The sequence below is a fragment of the Labeo rohita genome, chromosome 1 (genome assembly GCF_022985175.1).
Source record: "Labeo rohita strain BAU-BD-2019 chromosome 1, IGBB_LRoh.1.0, whole genome shotgun sequence".
Classification (NCBI taxonomy): Eukaryota; Metazoa; Chordata; class Actinopteri; order Cypriniformes; family Cyprinidae; genus Labeo; species Labeo rohita.
Window position 1 is genome coordinate 34,173,179 of NC_066869.1, and position 22,116 is coordinate 34,195,294.

General features: G+C 37.3%; 1 protein-coding gene across 6 annotated transcripts; it reads left to right on the plus strand.

Annotated features, from left to right (window-relative positions):
- Positions 1–396: 396 nt before the first annotated feature.
- lcorl (ligand dependent nuclear receptor corepressor-like) lies at positions 397–20,780 on the plus strand. 6 transcript variants are annotated; one of them, XM_051106696.1, is made up of 8 exons: positions 397–523; positions 2,149–2,214; positions 2,320–2,399; positions 2,883–3,012; positions 7,555–7,767; positions 8,145–8,217; positions 14,046–18,454; positions 20,625–20,780. In XM_051106696.1, the coding sequence occupies exons 1-8, from the start codon at positions 427–429 to the stop codon at positions 20,636–20,638; spliced, it is 5,082 nt and encodes a 1,693-aa protein (XP_050962653.1). In that variant the 5' UTR covers positions 397–426; the 3' UTR covers positions 20,639–20,780. The 6 variants fall into 6 exon arrangements, with proteins under 6 accessions (XP_050962653.1, XP_050962661.1, XP_050962693.1 ...); XM_051106704.1 differs by having other exon boundaries at positions 8,148–8,217; XM_051106736.1 differs by lacking the exons at positions 14,046–18,454; positions 20,625–20,780 and adding an exon at positions 8,930–13,153.
- The last annotated feature ends 1,336 nt before the right edge of the window (positions 20,781–22,116 follow it).

Consider the following 22,116-nt stretch of genomic DNA (forward strand, 5'->3'; position numbering starts at 1 on the left):
ACAAACTGTTACATAAGAGCTGATAGTTTATGCACACATTGTAAAGATCTCAACAGTTGTGTGATTGGTGATTATCACTAGTAAGGCTGGCAGGAAGAATATTATTTAATAGTAATACTGGTACGCGAGTCATTTAGATGACAGGTGCAGACATGTCAACTTAACCACATAGCATTGAGTGAGATTAAACACTAGTTTTAAAGTACACTGCATACAGTTCACCAAATAGCAACTGTAATTTCCCTCATTCGAACAGCACACAGTATTTATCCAGCAATCTTACTAAATAAACGCATATACCGTAGGTTGTTTACATCGATAAGCCCCGCCCCTATCATGTTCTGACACGTGTCAATCAACGGAGCCGCGATATAGATGACGTGCGGTGACGTCACGCTCAGAGCCGGGGGGAAGGTGGACGATAGAATGGCGACCCAGTGCCGGAGCTCCAAATGCACGGCCGAAAGAAAAGGATTCCGGCGGGAACTCGACTCATGGCGACACAAACTCATCCACTGTGTCGGTAAGATTAAATCACCCCGTGCATGAAAAAGCCTTCTTTGCGTAGTTTTATAAGCGGACATATCGCACCATCCGCTCAGTCTTGCGCTCGGTTTCTTTCTCTCCCGGTTCTCGCGGAACTCCCTCCCCCCAGCCGCTGTTAGCTCTCGGAGTTGCTAAGCGAGCTTGTGTCAAGTTCAAAAATAACATTTACGTAGAGCCGTCGTCCGGGCGAGCTCTAGGTAGCTTTTGTAGCTAACAGAAAAAACGGACAACGGCCAAGCGGGCTCTGCCGGCTCCATTTTCTTTGTCCCTACTTCTTGATTCCTCGATAACCGAGTTAGCTTTGCACTCGCTGACCCTTTCTGCACCGAATGCCGATGTACAAACGACCGTGTGATTGTATTATAATAATAGAGCATCACTAGGGTCCGGCTTTTGAATACCTTGTGTGAATTATTTTATCATTTGCTCCATTGTCATAGATTGTTGTCGAGATGTCCCGAAGTGGTACAGTTTTAAGAAGTCATTAGGGAATGTTTTTTTTTTTAGTAAATTAGCGAACGTTCGCTGTTGATGCCTGATGTTTTGAAAACGGGTAACGTTAACGTTAGCTGAATAGGCACCCCTAACTGTTAGTTTACTATTTTAAAATGTGGTAAAATAGTACTGTTGACACTTGTTTGGCAGCGTTTACGGTGCTCAGCGTTATGTTAAATCCACATATTCACGTGACTAACATTTACTGTATAAACGGATCACTAACCTCCGGTTTATATTAAACTCTTCACATGCATTTGATGCGTTGCTGTAAACGGTGTTATATATTGAATTTGTGCAAATTAAAATTAGTTGTTAAACTTGTTTTTACTACAATAGAGTGGAATTGATCAAAATAATGTCAGTTTAATAGGTTGTGAGTTGTTGTATGGTTTTAAGGGTTGGATACAGTCAAGAAGGTCAAGGCCTTTGAGGTTTTCAAGGGTAAATACAGACTTTGAATGTGCTTAAAACTGGCTATTTTTCATGATGGGTTAATTAAACATGGTTTATCAAACATGTTTAATGTCTTGCATGATACAACATGGCATTTGTGGCTTTAATGCTTCCATAAAAAAAAACTTGTGCAACCAAAATATGTTGAATCATATACAAATATTTGCAGAATGTGACTTGGGTGAGCTTTTGTATGTGTTTTTTTTTTTTTTTTTTTTTTTTTTTTTTTTCTCCTAAGGGCATAATGTGAATGTAGCTGTGAAGGGTATGATTCATGCAGACGATTCAGCAGCACTGCAGATATGAGCTTTGCTCACTTTTATGTAAATAAACTATAATAATATTTACACTTTAATCATAACATTAGGACCCCCCGAAATTTTGTTACATATGCCTAGCTAATGATTTCGTGTGGTGTGAGTATTTGAGTATTTGTTAGGGCACTTGTTAGAATGATTTAATTTTTAATAATAAAAATTCAATGCAGATGGAAATAAAGCATAGGCCTTTTAACAAAACCATCAGCCACCACTTGCTGGCAGACAAGGGTTGTGACCAGTCTGCATGTTTATGATAATGTTTTTCTCCCTAGGGCTCTTTTTGCACACTTGGAATTTTATACAAATAAAACTATATTTTGTTTGTTTGTAGGGTTTGAAAGTATACTGGAGGGAATATATGGACCAAGGCTGCTGCAAGATCTCAGTATATTTGATGGTGAGTTTTATGTTGTGTCTGTGAAAATATTGATCTATGCTTGCTCTTAGAAAATTCAGCATGCCTTATCTGATGCTGATGGTTATTCATATAATTTTCCTTTAGAGTGTGAACCAGAGGCTGTGGATGACTGGTCCATGAATGCAAACTGTTCTTTTTGCAACCTGCAGCTAGAGAAACTGAATGTAAGTTAACCTCAAATGCCACAAATAAGATTCCGGGGTGCTACTTGGCAAGCAGCATTTGTTTTGTGTGTTTACCAGCTGTTGTTCTGTGTGTTTGTTAATGCAGTCTCTTTATAATATGTGGTTAAACAAGTTGTAATTGCAATTAAGTGTAAGTTGCCCTAAATTAATTATTATTTAGGGCAACTCAAGCCTGTGAGACTGTAGTCAACCAGTTGTATAAACTTAGCTTCTATGTTATGACAGTGTCTTAAGAACTAGTTTGAGCAGCTAGCAGTTAACTGAGGGATAATCAGTCTCATATTTTGGATTCAACTTAGACTCATCTAAGTTATGTAACTGAATTTTACAAATTTTGACCAGTCTTAAAATATATATATATACATACACACATATAGATGACTTACTTTTTAAGACTAGTCCAAACCTTTTATGCAACCGGTCCCAGGTGTCATTAACTGGCTATTACTTTTTGTGACATAGGACCATCCTGCTGTTGCCGTGCCTGGCTCGCCACCCCCTGCTGAAACCCCCCCACCTCAGGGCCTGTCCACCTCTGATAAACTCCAGTGCCAAGCAGACCGATTCCTCAATGCTATATTTCGTAAGAAGGGTGAGAAATACATTTTAATTTCTATTATCCATAGGGAGTGAAGTCAATGTGACGGCTATTATGTACTTTACCATTGTTCCAGAACAGTGTTGTTTTTTTGTTTTTTTTTCTCTCGACTGGTGGGTAATGATCCAAAAATGAATTGCAGCTCTGTTCTGGTAGGTTTGCAGACAGCTGGGGTAAAACAGTGCTTAATGCAGAAAATAAAATGCAGCTTACCTTTGTTTGTTTATTTAAGGTTGAGTTAAACTAAAAGATTCTTGCAAAAATTGGTTTGTAATATTCTAAGACTGTGTTTAAACTAGACAGAATTGGGCATCCAATTATTACTTGTTTAAGGTGAGAGACTTGTGACTAGGGCTGGGCGAAAACTACTGAATGAGAAAGTGTGGGACTTTATTTATTAATCGTAATAAGCCACAAAAAAGATGTAAATGCATTACTCTCACTGACTGACACATACCTAAAGCATGCATGGAAAGACAGTATGTAACGGATGGGGAAAAATATCTGATGTGTAACAATATTAGATTTATTCATTATGAACCTGCTGCTGTCTGTGTCAATAAATATTAATCGAACATTAAAAGAAAAGAGGGAATGACTTGATGAACAATTTTTTTTTTTTTTAGCTTGAACAGCAATTAGTTTATTAATAAATACATACTTTGAAGACTATGGTTATTTTTTTTACATTTGATTATTCAATAAGTTTTTCTTACTTAAAAAAAATAAAAAATAAAAAATAAAGTAAGTAATCCGTCCCGGATTTACTTCCTATGTTGCACAGTAGCCCAGAAAGACATAAATGAGATTATTTACAGATATTTTATATATGAATTTATTAGGGCTGTAACGATACATGTATTCGTACCAAACCGTCATGGTACAGACATCTCTGTTCGGTGCATAAGGCCTTACAATGAATACAGGCAATTCACCCTTGATCCAGAAGGGGGCGCCCGCAGTAATGCAACGCTTTTTGATAACCGCCAGCAGAAGAGCAGCGAATGCCGTGAGTTGCGCATTTGAAAACACTAGACAGTGATAATGTGCTGATTCTGAACGCATCTCTCATTGACAAAGGAGTGTAACGTTACTTTAAAGGCTTGCGCACTCAACTGTTTGCGAAGTGGAGCTTTGTGCTCGTGTATCCTACCCATCTCATTCAGCACAAATCCAAATATTCCATAATATTTCCATATTTGCGATGTATCCAAATGCTTAACTATTATTTAGTATGTAAATTAAAGACTTGTACTACATTCCAATGTTGAAACAATGAGGCGGGCGCGTTTGGTTCACTGTATTTTATTTTAATAAAGTACCAACTGCGCTGTCAAGTTAGCAATGCTGGAGGCCTGGAACTGATATGTTTCGTGTGTGTGCGCGAGCGCTGGCATGATTACTTAAACTGTTTCCTTATGACAGAAAAATCAAACAGTCATGTATTGTCTTATGAATAATGCATCACTGTAAAAGTTCTTTTGTAAATAAAGAAAACAAATAGAATGTCTATTTCTGCCATTTCAGTTTCCTTTCTGTCACAAAAATAAACTAAAAGTCCGCATATATAGGCTACGTTACATGTTGTTGTGTTTTTTTTTTTTTGGTTTGTTTTTTTAACTAAATCAAAAATATTTCAAGTATTTATTCCTTGTATGTATACACGTACTGCAGATTATATTAATATATAATATTATAATTTGATATAATATTTTGGTGTTTGATATAATATTTTACCTGTTGTACCAAAATCATATAGAACCGTGACCTCCGAACCGAGGTTAAGATATTTTGTTTTTTTTTTTTTTTTGTTTGTTTTTTTTTTTTTTTTTTTTTTTAAAAACAGCTTTTTATGTTGGAATTTCTCAAAAACATGATTTTCAGAGCCAGAAGTTAAGCAAACCTTTGACAGGGCCGAACTTAGTCAAAATGAAAGATCAAGGTTATATTTTCACAGAATATTCTTTACATTTTATAGGATGATTTTATGTAGAAAACTGTGAAAAGACTTCAACTGGGTTTTCACAGACAGGGTCACATGTTAAAACTGATGTTGCTAAAAGTTTAAGAGGTTTGAGGTTAATTAATTTTTTTCTGTTGGAATAATTAATAAGAATGCTGCTTGTTTGCTGATTAGCTGCAGTTTGTGATCAGAAACAAAGTTTGAATGAAATTTCAAAACAATCCATTGGTTTAGAACTATGTAATTTCTATTCACATGGCTTTTTGCTCCCTGGGTAATTGATGGTGATAATAATATTCAATTTATTCAAATTCAAATTCTTTTTTATGTTGATTTAAGAATATTTTGCAAGTTACTGAGCGGTAAAAACTAGTAGGCTGTGCAACTAATAGAAGTAAAAAGTTTTCAAGCTTTCTGAAGACAATTAAACAGTCAGAACAGAGAAACAAATGAAAAGCAATAGAACAAAGATCCAAACAAAGTAAACCGTGCTTTACATTTTTCATGTAGGTCAGAACAACACTACGGAAATACAGTGTTCAGAAGAAATACTACAGAAAATGAATAAAGTAATAAAATGTAAATACAAAACTGCTGAATAAAAAAAAACTGATCATGAATGAAATATACTTAGGTTTTTTTTAAGCCACATAAACAATTCAGTCAACATTGAGGAATTTTTAGGGGTTTTTTTCCCCCTCCCTCTTTCTTTTGTTGTTTGATTAGCATTAATGACACAGACAGCAGCAGGCATATTTGGTTGCAGTTACTTCAAGACTGACTGCATGGATCTAATATAACACACATTCACCTAAAACATAACCAAGGGTGTTTACGTGAATACCTGCCAAAATGGGCATTTAGACAGTTTTGTGTGTATTTGACAGTTTAAGCGCAAACCTAAAACTAAAAAATACTTTGCATGTACATTGCTCTCATTCAGAGCACAGGCACAAAAAACTCCTGCCAGTATGTCATTACCAGATTCGGTTCTCTTTCACAGCTCCTTGCAGATGACAATAATTCCTATAATATCAACCGCGTCACACGCTTTGCTTTCTCATTCAATTATAGATTGTGGACGATTGGTCAAGATACAAAATGGTCCAATCGCCCACCCCTACGCTATGTTATTGTGTTGTAAATTCTGTCACTTGGTAGAAACTAGGCAGAATGCCTGGTTGATAATCCAGTTTGAAGTACAGGGTAATGCTCTCAGGGTAATAGTACATTTTAATCGGGCCTCTTAAATATTTAATTTGAGAAAAAAAAAAAAAAAAAAAAGTGTATTTGGTGTGAATGATTCTTTAGTAAGTGCATAAAACCATTGAAATTTAAAAAGACATTTAGAAACCAAAATTGTCAATCTTTTCAGTTTGTGTCCAATATTAAGGGATGCTTTACCCAAAAATGAAAATTCTCTACTAATCCTTATGATCCCAGTGAAGGAGTTAGTGTCTTCTGAAGCTAAACGATACACATGTTGGGAAAAATATCAGTATTTTAAACTATAAACTAGGGCTGGGTGGGGTGACAGTATAAGGGCTTTATTATTAGAGATTTTGTTATATTGTTTGTTCTGTGGCATTCAAATACATCTGCGTAGCACAGTACTGCTTAAATTATACACATCTGACCGAAAAGTGATAAAGAAACATGCATGAATGAGAAGAAAAAGTGTGGGACATGCTAGATGTTAAAAAGAGTTGAGCGCAATAAGTAGCGAAAAAGAAATTAATGCAGTGCTCGCACTGACTAACTCATAGCAGAAGTGCGTGCACAGAAAGCGCCTCTTTCAGACAGCACGTGAATGGTAATTTGGGACGTGCGTGATGTTTAATAAAGTTGTAAAGCGCAGTAAAAAAAAGAGCTCAATGCAGGGCTCCAACACTGGTTCATGAGAGCGTTGGAGCAAGAGGACCATCACTTCTTGTCACAACATTTTTGCATCACATTTGACAAAGTGTTTAAATTTATAAAATGTTTACATTTCACTGCAGTGTTTTCTGTACCGCTATCAAAAGGCTTATATGACCCTTACAAATGATGTTTCTGATTAGTCTTACAAATATTTCAAAGAGTAAATTTTTTTTTTTTTTTTAACGACCAACACCGTAAAGCAGAACTAATTCTCTCTGCTCTACAGAAGAAATATTAATTTTTAATAATCAATATATTATGCACTTTTAACACCACCTTAAGTTTTATTCTTTTGAGCAGCAATTATTTTGTTGGAGCAGGTTGTTGATGCTTAAATAATATACTGCATGCCACTTTTTACATGATTTGGCCCATGTTGTTGGAAACATTGTTGTGACAGCCTGTGTACATACACGTGTCCAAAAAATATGATGGAACATGAGGAAAGAGAGAGCAAGCTTTCAGATTTGTTACGGTTGTTGTTTTGTAAGCAATGTGTGCATGATGGAAGTTCAGTTTATCAGCTATAAATTCTTGAAATGCATTGTTTTAATGTGGTAAAAGTAGAAAATGTGTTTTTACGCAAGGAGCTTATGTTTTGCAAGTACAAGAAATGAGTTCTTTAACCAATTCTGTATTGTTTAATTTCCTAGAATTCCCTCAGAGCTGCGATTCCAGTATACCACTGGTAGCGCAGGAGCTGATGCGCAAGATGATACGGAGGTTTGCCTTAGAGTATGCGTGTAAAAGCCAGGCTCACGAGGGCCTGAATGGCCTGAATGACAACTCTGAGCTTCTCCCTCATCAGCCGGATCCTGATGGGCCTCTGGACCTCACCATCAGCCGAGCTTCTCAGGCCCTGCCAGGTAATCACCAAAAACAAACCATTATTATTATTATTATTATTATTATTATTATTATTATTATTATTATTATTTCTTTTTTATTTTATTTTTTATGGAAATCAACAGTTTTCACTTCAAGAGACCAGCAAACTGGCAAATTCAGGAGTTTGTAGCTCTGTAATATTAGAGCGCTGTTAAATTTCAGACATTTTTCATTGTTTTCAGAGAATCTAGTCTGTTGACTTTTATTAATTATGCTTATCTCTGAAAGGTACGCAACTCTGAATAAACAGGGTGAATTTACAGAGTATGTGAATATTTCATTACTTGCAATGATCTTGTGCATTTCTCTCCACCTTTATTAATTGCTGCTTTTTTTCATGGATTACCTTTCATAGTAGATGGAGTACTTGACCTCTCTAAGAAAAACACATCGTCAGAAAATGAAACTACTCCAAGAAAGGTTTCAGGGTAAGTACTTCAGCTTTTCCTGTCTTGTTTACCAAGTTGTGTGTTTGACTGTTTATTCTTATTCTACCAAAGCCAAAGAAAAGTTGGCTACCACAATGGTAATATTGATGAGATTTTTATTTAAAAAAAAAAAAATATTTTATTTCAGAATCTTTGTTTCATTTGTATCCTATCTGATTGTTTTGTCTGAACAAATTCTACTTTTCATACATTTGATGTGTGTTCTGTATAATTTAGTGGTTGTTGTGTTGCACTGCCAAAGGGTTGACTCTTTTCTAACTTGTTGGAAGGTAACGTCACATTTGCCAGCAGTCAGGGGCTTTACTTGTTCCTTTGTACCGCCTGTATTTATTCATTTGTTTATTGATCTATTCATTGATTTATGCAATATTATTTTCACGTGAGAAATAAATACCTGAGTCGTACAAAACGCATCTGCATTGCAAAGATACTGGAAGTACTCCCATAGACGCTTGTCTTTCTCCACACAATTGACGAGAGACTGTCCTTCCAAGAAGTATCGTTTGCAACCTAAGGCCAAAACCAAAAAGTGTTTATCCCCAGACAACTCAAAGGCTTTGTGTTATACAGACAATTGAGAAGCGAGTGATGTTACCAAAAGACAAGGCAGTAAAGGAGTGGACCCTGAGTGCGTCCTGTCATTGGTCCGCTCACCCGTTCGTTTCTCATCCTCCCACCCACCTCCCCTTAGGAGACCAATCAGAGAGGACTATTTGGATCGCAGCTCTGAGTTTGCAGAAGGTTTGCTCTCTAAAGCCTTGAAAGATATTCGGTCTGGATCACTGGACATTCACAAAGCAGCCATACTATACGGGATACCTCAGAAAACCTTACAGCTCCAGACAGAGGCCTTATTGGCAGGGGAACCGTCGGTTTTTGGCGACAGTGGCAAGGCCACAGAGACTCCGTGCCCAACCAACGACACACGGCTCATCCTGCAGAAGGTAGCAGCATGGGCTCGCTCGCAGACAGAGCAGTCCGAAGTAAGAAAATGTAAACTTGCGTCACCAGAGCACACCGAGCTAAAGTTCCCGGCTGCCGTGACTGCTTCGTCGTACCTTCACCACCTAACCTTGCAGAGGATGGTCTCGCAGCTGCGGGAGCAGAACGACAGGTCTCTCGCCAGCACCGAACCAGCCACATCTCCTCAGAGCCCTGTTGCTGGGCCAGCTGTGCACATCCGAATCCCTCAGGTACGCTTCTGTGCTCAGCCCAAAGCCCAGCTGGATCTGGCTGGCCTGGTGGATGCTGTGTATCAAGCCAACAAAGCCCCTGACGGCTCCACTGCTTTCCACAAGCTGAAGACCATTCTCCCGAAACAGGGCTTGATGGAAAGCCACTCGGGCCTCGAGTCACGTCTACTCCAGGGTGACCTGCCTCCACTGTGTCTGAACATGAAGAACGGCAGCGTCGGCGGGAGCGTCACCGGAAGCGTGGTTGACTGCGGAGATGATGACCGCCGAGACAAGCAGCCAAGGAAAAAGCGGGGCCGTTATCGGCAGTACGACCACGATATCCTGGAGGAAGCCATAGCAATGGTGATTAGTGGGAAGATGAGCGTGTCGAAAGCTCAGTCCGTCTACGGGGTTCCACACAGCACCCTCGAGTACAAAGTCAAAGAGCGAACGGGCACGCTCAAGACCCCACCAAAAAAGAAGCTCCGCCTTGCTGAAGCGGCAACCTCAGGCTCCGGAAAGTCAGGGACAACAACCAATGCCTCATCTACTGCCTACAAACAGTCTTAACTCAAAACCAAAACCTCAACTATTTCCTAGAAATGGTTTTAACTAAACATCGCCTAAACTACAGCCAACAAGGATTTGTTTTTTTGCTTTGTTTTTTTTTAACATGCAGTCAGGACCTCATTCAGACTTGGAAGATACACTTGAATCCTCAACCACAGGTTAAATGGTACATTTTATCAAGTTACAGAACATGCCTTTAAAAAAAAATCTATTCAGGGGTTTCACTGTGGATATCTATATGAATATATATATTTAAAATATTGTAAAGCACTGTTGATTTCTAAGTTAATTACTCTTTTAAAAGAAATATAATATTCAGGTTTTGTTCATACATAAGCTAATCTCAGCTTAATGATTGTTGTATGCAGCTTTTACACTAATTAGTCTTTGTAGCGACTGGTCATTTCATTTGAAGTCTATAAACAGTATTTTTTACGGTGTCTATGTGGCAACCTGGTGACAGCATGACTGTAACTTCTCTTTTAACTCACCAGTGGGAGATGTCCATCCTTATATGCAATGGGTAGATATAGGTACGAGTTTCCACTCCAGCAAAGGAACAACACTATGTAAATATCGCTTTTTTGGACTACTATGCTTATTGGCAAGTTTTATTGTATAACATAGGTAATTATCTCAGTTTCATTAAGTATTAATGAAGTACATTAATCAGGACTGTTGCCAGATCATTGGAGTGAAAGCTTGGACCATCTCAGGCTTTTTGTGGATGAGACTTCCCACATTCTGCACTGATAGTGACACAACATTGATTTCTATTTTATGTCTTGCCCCTTTCCATTTTTTCCCTGCAAATCTGCTCAGCAAATCATATGGGGTAAGTTGGGCTGTCAAACGATTAATCGCGATTAATAGTGTACAAAATAAAAGCTAGAGTTTTATTTATGTGTGTGTGTGCTGTATGTAATAATGTGTATATATAAATAAACACAAATTATTGTATATGTTTAAGAGAAATCTTTTTATTTATATATAATATAAATTCTATAAAATTTATAATAAATACATACACTTGTAAATATTTCTTAAATATATACATGAATGTTTGTATTTATATATACATAATTACATACAGTACACACATATGTTAGGCAAACTCAAACTTTTTTGTATGTGATTAATCACGATTAATCGTTTGACAACTCTAGTCAGAAATGCAACGTACTGCCTGTCAGAATGATATGCAGGAGGGAAAAAAAACACTTTTCAGTGAATGTTTGTTTTGCGCAAAATAATAATTTTTCAGTATAAGTCCTCACTCAAGATTCTCTTTGCAGATTTGAATTCTGCTTTATAATGTTGTGTTGTTCCTCAAACTAAAGACGTCCTTGCATTATCCGTTTGCTGAAACCAAAACAGTTCAGGGTCTTTTTTTTCTTCTCCACTTACACACTCCATGAATGAAGCAGTTTAGAGTAGAATGCTGCTGAACTTGGATCAGAATTTTTCCTTGTCCATACTTCATGGGACAGAAATGCAAAGCCTGATTCAAGTGCTACTCTAAATTGCTTTTTGTTTTTATGTCCAGGTTTCTATAGTTTTGCTGCTCTTGCTTTGTGGTGGTTTTTTTTTTTTTTTTTTTTTTTTTTTTTTTCATGCTACTGATTACTATAGCTTTTAATGACCTATTATACAACTGTTCATTTTATGATACTATACTGCTCATTCAACTCCTCAAGTCCGTATTTTTAGCATGGACTTTTTTTCTTTTACTTAATTTAGAAGCTTGTATAGTTGGAATATAAGATTCAGTTACACTCTACAAAAGTTGCACACATACTTGTGATACAGGTTATTGTTTCGTACTTGATATGAAAAATATTGCCATACACTGACTTTTTAAATGGCTTTTTTTTTTCAGATACCTGATTCACAAGTATACTTTCAGTGCTTTGCAAAGTGTAGCTGAAATGTACATTTTTGTGATCGAAGCTTTGGAAATATGAACATTTCAATATGCAATGTTAATGTGTTTATCTTTGTGTTGTGAATGTTCTGTAAATGGTTTACCTCTTGTTGTTCCTCAAAGTTAAATTCCCCTTCTCCCTAAAAAGAAGAGAAAAAAAGAAAGAAAAGAGATTTACTGATATATTCTTAAATTTAATTTGTAAGCATTTATCAAACCACCCTGAATGTTCTTCACAGCTCTTAAAATTAACAAAACAGTGCCTGCTTTTACAGCTACTGCTCGGTTATTGCAGGCCAGTAGCAGTTTTACATAAATCTTTGAAGAAGAAAAAAAAAAGTTTATATACTACTGTGGATCGTATATAAAATCTGTATTGTGGATTTATATACCGTTACCATAATTACCAATGTAACTTAAAATTGTTAGTTTTTTTCTCGGGGATAGCTATGTCACAGGCACATTTTCACTTTTAATGTAAAGGGTGGTCATGTAAGCGTTAACGCCATTCAGATTTTTAAAACCATATACTCGTTTTCATTATATGGATACTTTTAGGCTCCCTGTGGGGAACGTCTATCTCTATTATTTCTCTTTTCTGTTCGTATTAGTGTCCTGTATAATTTCAGTCCAAAAAAAACATTAGTATTCTCAGGGTAACCACAGTCCTATAGAAACATAGAGCATGATTGTGTTAGAACTGTTCTTTTATATCAAAATAAGGGCCCTAAGGATTGGAGCCAAATATGGTTTATCGAAAGCCAATTTGTTTTTACAGTTTGTTCAGGAGTAGTAATAGATCAGAAAGGCATAATCTAAAATTATTTAAATTAGATTTTACTCTTTTCCCCTCTGGGAACAGTTTGGCTTGATTATAGATGGATCATCAAATGGATCAATATCACCAATTTAGGCCTTTTCTAAATGTGTAATTTCATACTCATAACGGGTGCAGGATATGAATCATTTTGCAATCAGTTATTTATGCATATATTTGTTGCACTAAGATTGATTTTTTTGTATTATTCCCTCTGATTCTAATATCTAATTGTGTTTGTGTTGTGTGTTATTTCTTTCGATGTAATCAGAATATGAAGTTTAAATGTTGTGTTAGTTTTGTGTTAAAGCACTTTGTTGCTCTTGCACATCGATATGTGAAATGCTTTACTGCACTTGCATGCATAAGTGAGTTTTTGTCCTGTAACGTTCCTCAACGTTCCTTTTTTTTTTTTTTTTTTTTTTATTTAATCTAAGGCAGGTTAATATCTATTTAATCTTTGATGTTTTGATCAACTTGAAATGGGGGAAAAACTAAGGAAAGCTAATTGGTCATTTAAGCATGTGTTTGTGTCTGAAATATATTGTTTGTTTTTTTTTTTTTTTTTTTTTTTTTTTGTTTTTTGTTTTTTGTTTTTTACATTTCAGGATTAGGGTAAGGCTAATCAAAGGAAAAATTAAATTAATTGTAATAAGATGGAATACTGAAGGCATATTCCTCTTGTGTGTTTTAACTATCCTACATTTAAAAGTGTGCAATTTATATACTTTTATTTTTAACATTCTCTTAACAAATCTGTTACCCCTTGGTGGTTGTATTTTAATTTCAAAATAGACAACGTATTGCCTGCAAATGTTGTTGGTTTGTAATTGGTTTTGTCAGGAGACACATTGATTCATCAGGAAACAAAATTATTCAGGTTTGATTAAAATAATTACATATTCTGTATAGTTTTCCTGAGTGTAAGCGTTGCTACAATCGCCATCCTTTGCCTTCAAGTTACCAATAAAAAATTGTTCCATGTACAGAGTTGTTTGTACTTTGTAAATACAGAGGTGGAATAATGCTTTATGTGGCATTTACACATTTTTTTTAAATATATGTATGGATATTACATCTTTGCAATCCAATGTGGTGTCTTTAACAGGATGAGCAGTGCTTGTTTAAATACAGCTATGCAAACTTTATAATTCTGTAATATGTCTTATAGTAGGATTTTGTAAATCCTTTAATCCAATTCAAATGTATTGCACATTATAGCGGCGTGAAAAAGAGATGAGAGGTGAAGCTCAGCTCACATTCATGAAAAGCTTATTATTTCAGTGATTGAGTAATGACTTAACCCAATTTATTTATGTAGTTCCTTAGGGCCAAGCGTGGAAGAGCAGTCCAGACTGGAGAAGGAAGATGGTTCAAAAGCCGTCACTGTGTTGGAGAAGGTCCTGTCTTCGCTCTGTTCCCATCATAGACTGCTACTCTATCGTATTTTAAAGGACATGCAGGAAGATTACAACATCTCAGTAACGCTGCGGGATGCTCACAGAAGACAGTTTAAGGCCGGATCCCTCTGTTGCCATGCTGATAAAAAATCACTTAATGAGGCCCCAATACTTTCATTAAGTGACTGCTCAGTAAGTGCTGCCATTTGTTGCAGAACAGCTTGTAGGCTTCCAACATGTGCATTTTCTCCTCTATGCGTCTGTCTGAGGAACATTCATGGCCATTCCTGCCAAAATACATCTCTGGCATGTGTTAGCCAAGATATCTGTTCTAACCCCGCCGTTTGTTGTACTCACTCAAAACAACCCTCATGCCAGCATCAGCACAATGGTGATCATACCTACATTTCTCATATAAGAGGAACCCTAACCACCCATCAGGGTGATTGTAACACTCTTAATAGATGTAAAGGAAGCCGTAGCCCCTCTCCGCCACCACTATCACCAAAGCCAGTGGACCTGGACTGTAAAATAGCTGTCAAGTCCAGTATCTTCCAAATTCAGGACTGCAAGTCATTAAACATGGCACCTCCCTCTCTCCTACCTCACAGAACTGAGGATGAAGATACGGCTTTGTACTCTAGCACTTGTGTGGAATCTCCTGATGAATGTTGTGAAAAGGCTGTAATGTTGCATACGCAAGCTGAGAAGGAAAATGACCACCAGTGTGGATCTTTTATAGGAGATCTAATGGACAGAGTCACTGAAAAGCTCAGGAGTATCCAACCCTCAGAGAAGGACCAAAATCTTCTTACCAATGCCAGTCAAATCTCCAAGACAAGAGATGACACCCATTTAACAGAGATTATAACAACGGTGCTACACAACAGTAGTGACAAAGATTACAACCTTAATGAGCTTTTACAACAGCATGTAGCCACCGAACAGCGATCCCCTCAGACTCGTTCCCGTAAGAGACTGGAAACATTAGTCGCCATGAGCAAGTCACCTGATCTTCCGTCATCAAGAAGACAGAGCTTGCAAATCAAAAGAGATCTGGCCAGACTTAGTCCGTCATATTTTAAGAGGAAATTAGGGTTTGAGAAAGAGAGGCCCTTAAAAACTGTTAAAGCTGCACAGATAACATACTCTCTTGTTGAACAATCTGAATGCAGAAGGTCAGACAGAATATCCACAGAGCCTGTAAAAGATACTTTAGAAAATCTAACCACACATGCACAAACTAAGGAGACACCGAATAATCAAGAGAGCCAAGAAAACCAACCAGAACCACTGCCTCTTGACGAAGGGACACAATTGCAAACAACTGATTGTGATCGGAAGTTAAAAGCCAAAACCCATAAAGAGGAAAATCTAGCTGTTCAAGTTGGAAGGGCCAGACGAAATATTGTACCACCTCAGCGTTTCTCATCGTATGTTACTGAGCCACGGAAAATGTATTTTGCAGCTTGTTTTTCAGAAAGTATATTCACCAAGCATTCCCCAAAGGATAGCACCTCAACAGAACTTGGCTCTACAGAAGAAATTGCCTGCCCAAGTGATATACGTGACAAACAGCCTTTTCAAACGGAGGTTAAACGAGAAGATGTGCCACAGAGTATAGCTTCATCAAAAGATGAGATTCCATTGAAAAAAGAGCCACCATGTGAGCACAAGGATAATGGAAGGAGTCCTGATAAGGAGAGTGCAAGAAAAAGGAAACCATGCCAGAATTCCCCTTCGCCAACAGAAAGACCTAAACGTCATAAAACCAACAGTCTAAACACTGACTCACACAGTCCTACTGAAACTATGACTAACTTTACTACCACAGAAAGTGGACGACAAGCTAACCCAAGACTGTCTGGACTGAAATATGATAGTCCAATAAAGCTCATGTTTGTTTCCTCTGTGACAGGTGAAGATGGTGTAAAATATACTCTCAAAGCAGCTGCCTCAAGCTCAAGTTCCCATGGAGAGATGTTTGATCCATGTGTGGAATCCTCATGGGCAGGTAGTACTCTTGATGACCATTTCCAGGATCCAGTCCTCGAATCTGCTCCAGGGAGAACCGTTGAACGTGGTGGGAACAAGTGCACTTCACCAAAAGTGGTTACACTTGATGCAGTACTGCCCAGTTGTTCAAACAATGAAGGTGAAATCCAAGAAACACTACCACAAACAACTCCAGTTAAAAGGGGTCCTGGGCGTCCCAAGAAAATAGGACCACATATTGTGAAGTCTGTAAAACGTCCCATTGGCAGACCTCCAAAACCCAAAACAACAGACTTAAGTTCTTCAACCGGTGCAACTAGTTCCAGTGCAGAAAATGATAGAACCACAGAGAAGTCTTGTAAGGATGATGGAAACAAAAATCTAAAAATCACCATAGTGTACGGAAGGTCAAGAAGGGCAAAAAGAGTCGTTTCTGAAGATTTGAATAATTTCCCAGCACAGGAACATGTTTATGAAGAACTAAATGATGAAACGTACAGTGAAACGTGTTCTGGAAAGTCAAGCAATGATCTGCTTAAAGATCTCCATTTTGTTATGCCTATTGAAGACAGGAAATGCGTCTCTTCCAGCAGCAACATCAAATGTCAAAGACAGAGTGACACGGCAGTGTCGAGAAAACCAGGAAGACCTCCCAAAGTCAAAATTTCTGGGATCTCAGTCACTGTCACCACAGCATCACCAAGGCAAAGAAAGATACATATAAAAAGGGACACAAAAGACTCACATCTGCTCAGAAAGACTCTTCTTGTTAAATTTCAACCTTCCAAAGAGCAGAAGACAATCTGTATTCCTACTGACATTCACAAGGATATAGTGGATGCGCCAGAAGAACGTAATCAGAATACCAGAGGGCAGCTCATACCAGTGAGGCATTCTGTTAGAGAACGGAAACCCTCCATTCATTTGCTGCACTCTGTCGCTACTGCTAGATCCTGCGCATTGGTTCGCAGATCACGAAAACTACTGCTGAATAAGGTTAGCTGTGAGTCCAGCCAGAATGCAAAGAACAGACAAGAGGAGCTCCCAAAAAATGCACTTTCCATGAAGACCAAGAATGTCAGTTGCGTACAAGACGTTGTTCGTTATTCTACCATTTCGGTGGACTCGCTTTTTTCGTCAAATGAGGGTTTCAGGTGGTGGCCCACCACAGCATCACCTGAAACTTTGAATGAAGAGTTAGCTAGGAGGATTAGGCTGATGTCCAACACTTGGGTATCAGATGTCCTCGAGACTAACAAATCAGGAGAGACTAAGTCAGATCTTAAACCAAAAACTTGTGAGAAGATCAAAGGTTCTGCTAAGAAGTCTGCTTCTGCCATCAAAATGCTTTTTGAGAAAAACTATAATATGGAGAAGCTCTGTACTTGGTTCATGCAGTCCACAGAAACTCAGTCTCTTTCGATTGTAAAGAAGGCCACTGCAAGAAATCCCAAGGATGTCTTTCACTACAACCTCAGCAGACCCAACTGCAAAGTCAATGTTTGCCCAAGTCCACAAGCAGAGAGACTCAGGAAGCATGTCAAGAAATTTGCTAAAGTCGTCCCAAAGAGTCCTTCAATGCACAAACGAGCACAAGAATTGCTGTCCAAGTCAACAAGGATACATGCCAAGAGAAAGCTTTTTAATACATCACCAATTAAACGGAGGCATGTTGTTAGGCAGCAAATCTCTAGGTCTAGAAACACATGGGTTGTCTACAGAACGGCTTTGCTTAGAGCGAGGCTAAAGTTTAAAACCAGGCGTAGGATAACATTAGGAGGTGATATGGCACACAAAGCTTTCCGTGACCAGATGAGGACAATGTCTTCAGGTGCTCAGACTCTAGAACTGTTGAAAGAAATGCCTAACTTGGTAGGTAAGACACCCAGACCATGCACAAAAGTTCACAATGCATTAAAGCCTCTAGTCAAAACTCCTCAGAAAATGAATGGGATTGCCAATAATTCAAAGACGAACAGAATCAGCTCCAAAGCATGGAGTCCAGAGTCCCTAAAGGAGTGCAGGGTGTTTCTGAAAAAGATCAACTCCCCAAACACAAAGTCAACGACAGAGGAATGTAACATTTGCACAGTAAAGCTCTATGATGTCTCACAGCAAGAGGAGAATGAGGATGTCATGGTGGGAGGGACACTTTCCAGTACAGTTAACTCTCCAGTACAGCCGCCCTCATCCCCAAAAAGTCTGAGCAAGGGAGGAAGAAAGAGAGGCAAATGGAAAAGTTGCAGCACAAGTCTATCTCCCCCAACAAAAATACTCAGACAATCAAGGAGCAGCAGGGGTGTTCTGGGAGCAAGGTGGTGTGACTTTGTGCTTGGTAAGTCATCTTTTAGCATTATTTTGTTATGCCTGAAACATACTCTATGCAAGTACACAAGTGCAAATGCTTTCTAGCTACAAGAGCTTGGTTTTGAGCATCATGATGTTAGATCTTGCCTTTACACCAGAGTTATCAGATCCAGCACTGTTCATCTTCGGGAAAAACAAATTAAGATATTTTTGATGAAATCCGAGAGCGTTCTGACCCTGCATAGATGTTCAAGGCCCAGAAAGTTTGGAAGGACATTATTAAAGTAGTCCATGTGACAATGTTTCAACCTTAAATTTATAAAGCTACGAGGATACTACTTTTGCGCAAGGAAAACTTTATTCATGAGAGCACCATGAATAAAGGTGTTATTTTTGTTATCTTTGCGCACAAAAAGTGTTCTCGTAGCTTCATAAAATTTAAGGTTGAAACACTAATGTCATATGCACTACAGTTGAAGTCAAAAGTTTACATACAATTATGTAATAATTATATTACCAAAATAAGAGGGATCATACAAAATGCATGTTTTTTTTTAAGTACTGTCCTTTAAGATATTTCTCACAAAAGCCGTTAACATATAGTCCACAAGAGAAAATAATAGTTCAATTTATAAATATGACCCTGTTAAAAATTTTTACATACCCTTGATTTTTAATACTGTGTTATTACGTGAATGAGCCACAGCTGTTTTTGTTTGTTTGTTTGTTTGTTTGTTTTGTTTAGTGATAGTTGTTCATGAGTCTCTTGTTTGTCCTGAACAGTTAAAATGTCTTCTGTTTATCAGAAAAATCCTTCAGGTCCCACAAATGTTTTTTTTTTTTTTTTTTTTTTTTTTTTCTTCAGCATTGTGTATTTGAACCCTTTCCAAAAGACTGTGTGATTTTTGAGATCCATCTTTTCACACTAAGGACAACTGAGGGACTCATATGCAACTATTACAGAAGGTTCAAACACTCACTGATGCTTTAGAAGGAAACTTGCATTAAGAGCCGGGGGTGAAAACTTTTGCAATTTAAAGATCAGGGTAAATTTAACTTGCGTCTTTTGGGAAACATGTATGTATCTTCTGTAGCTGCTGAAGGGCAGTACTAAGTGGAAAAAAATATGATATTTAGGCAAAAATATCTTCATTCTGTTCAAAAGTTTACACCCCTAGCTCTTAATGCATTGTGTTTCCTTCTGAAGAATCATTTGAACTTTCTGTAATAGTTGCATATGAGTCCCTCAGTTGTCTTCAGCGTCAGAAGATGGATCTCAGAATCATAACCATTGTTGAAAAGGGTTCAAATACACAAAAACGCTGAAAAACCAAAGAATTTGTGGGACCTGAAAGATTTTTCTGATGAACAGGAGAGTTCAACTGTTCAGGACAAACAAGAGACTCGTGAACAACTATCACTAAACAACAACAACAACAACAACAACAAAAAAAAACACAGCTGTGGATCATTCAGGTAACCACACAGTATTAAGAATCAAGTGTATGAAAACTTTTGAACAGGATCATTTTTATAAATTCAGCTATTATTTTCGTCTTTTATGTGAGGTTATTCTTATTCTTTATCTTATTCAGGTCAGTACTGAATAAAAAAATAAGCATTTTGTGTGATCCCTCTTATTTTGGTAAAATAATTAACTTCTGACATCAACTGTTTTTTATAAATGTCCTTGCTACCTTTCTGGGCGTTGAATGTGGCAGTACCGTTGATGTCTATGCAGGGTCAGAAAGCTCTCGGATTTCATCAAAAATATTTTAATTTGTGTTCTGAAGATGAACAAAGGTCTTATGGGTTTGGAACGACATGAGGGAGAGTAATTCATGACAATTTTCATTTTTGAGTCAACTCTAGAGTGAAGAAGTTATATTTCTCAAGAAGAAATATAATCCCTTGATAATACGCAATCGTAAGACTAAACAACAATGGGAAAAGTAATATAAAAGGGATAATCAGTTAATGTTCAACCTGACCATACTGGCATGAAGTATATTTCTGGCTTTTTTTTATGCTTTTGTATTGTTACCTTATATTGATTCTGGTAGTGTGGATGGTCTGCTTTTAAAATGTATAATTATTGTTTTTTTAATCATATAAAGGTTTAAAAACAGTGCATGTTCTATGTAGACTATATTTCTTTAAGAACTCAAATCTAAATGTCTCCAATTTATGCTTTTCAGGGTCATTGAAATAACTTGGGACCAGTTTTGGGCAACACATTTTCTTGAACTCTATCATAAGGTGCCTTTCAACAGTGGTCTGGCTGAGTATCACAAGCATTATGACACGCAACCTCGGCAAGCGTCATGTAGCAAAAAACAACTTTAAGACACTTGTTGCACTATTTAAACTTATTTTGTGTTTTTATGATTGTAAAATGTTTTATTTACCTTTTAAAATCTCCCTTGGATTTTATTTTTGATGCCGCCAATAAGAAGATCTAGTTACATGAAGGAGTATCACAGGTTACAAGAGAAGTATGTTGTTTGGTTTGCCCAAATCTCAGCATTAAGTTCAGCATTAAGACAAACTGTTGTATAATTCTGGCGAAGACAAGTTCATTTCACATTTCTTTACACTTTATAGTCGTCTTTTGTGTTGTAAGAGCTCTTTAAATGGGATTTTTGTGAATATTTCTTTTTTTTTTTTTTTTTTTTTTTAAGCAACGTTGGTCTTTTAATGCTGTTAACGTGTCAGACAAAAACTGGCCACTTTAAAAAGTACTCAATGCATTCTGAAATTTGAAAACGATGGTAGTGTCAATTTATTTTCTGTATTTATGGAAACCCTTCTTACAACTCCTGTGAATTTAGACTGTTTGCCAAGTTGTGGAAAATCACTTAAGCATTAATTTACAACCAGGGTCATGTTCTTGTTGCACTACCAAACCCAAACTGCTACCTGTTTTGTTTTATTTTCTGACTAGAACCATTGTTATAATGTACAGTGTATTTTGGTGCAATGTTTTACTCTCAGAAAGATGTAAGATTCTATTTTCCTTTCTTTTAAATTAAAAGCTTTTAAGATGATCCGGAGGCTAATCTATTGCAGTATGTGACACCTACCTCCTGAAATCTACTGGTAAGGCATGGTAGTTTGGTCTAAACTAATAAACCCATTGTTGTAACCATGTCCTTCTTTTAGGCCTCTACCAAAAACATTCTAACTGGTTATACAGCCTGTATGTTTGGTTATTTATTTAAATGTTGTTTCTCCATCTGCTGTTTATGTTACCAGTCTGTGGCCCCACCCCTGAGTATCATAGGTTAAAGTTACCCTATTATAGCTTTTAGGTTTGTTAATGTTATCTTAATTCATGTAGGTTCCCTGTAACAAGCCTGGCTTGCATCAGTGCAATACAAGTTTAGTTAATGCTACACTGAGACCACCTTAGATGTATTATTTGGGAAACTGGTTTGTTCATCACCTAGTTTCCACTGTGTCTGGATACTTATCAGCTGGAGGCATGTTCTGAGACTGCTGAAATTATTAGACGCTCCAGTTACATTATATACATATGCAGTGCCAACATAAAGAGGCTTTCATCAACTGCTTTAAGGTCTCAATGAAACTACTGGAGTTATTAAAAAAGCGTGGCAAAAGTAAAGACATAAATGGTGCATTCTATCTTTATACCTATGCCATCCATATGCTGGAGTTGGAGCTTGTCAG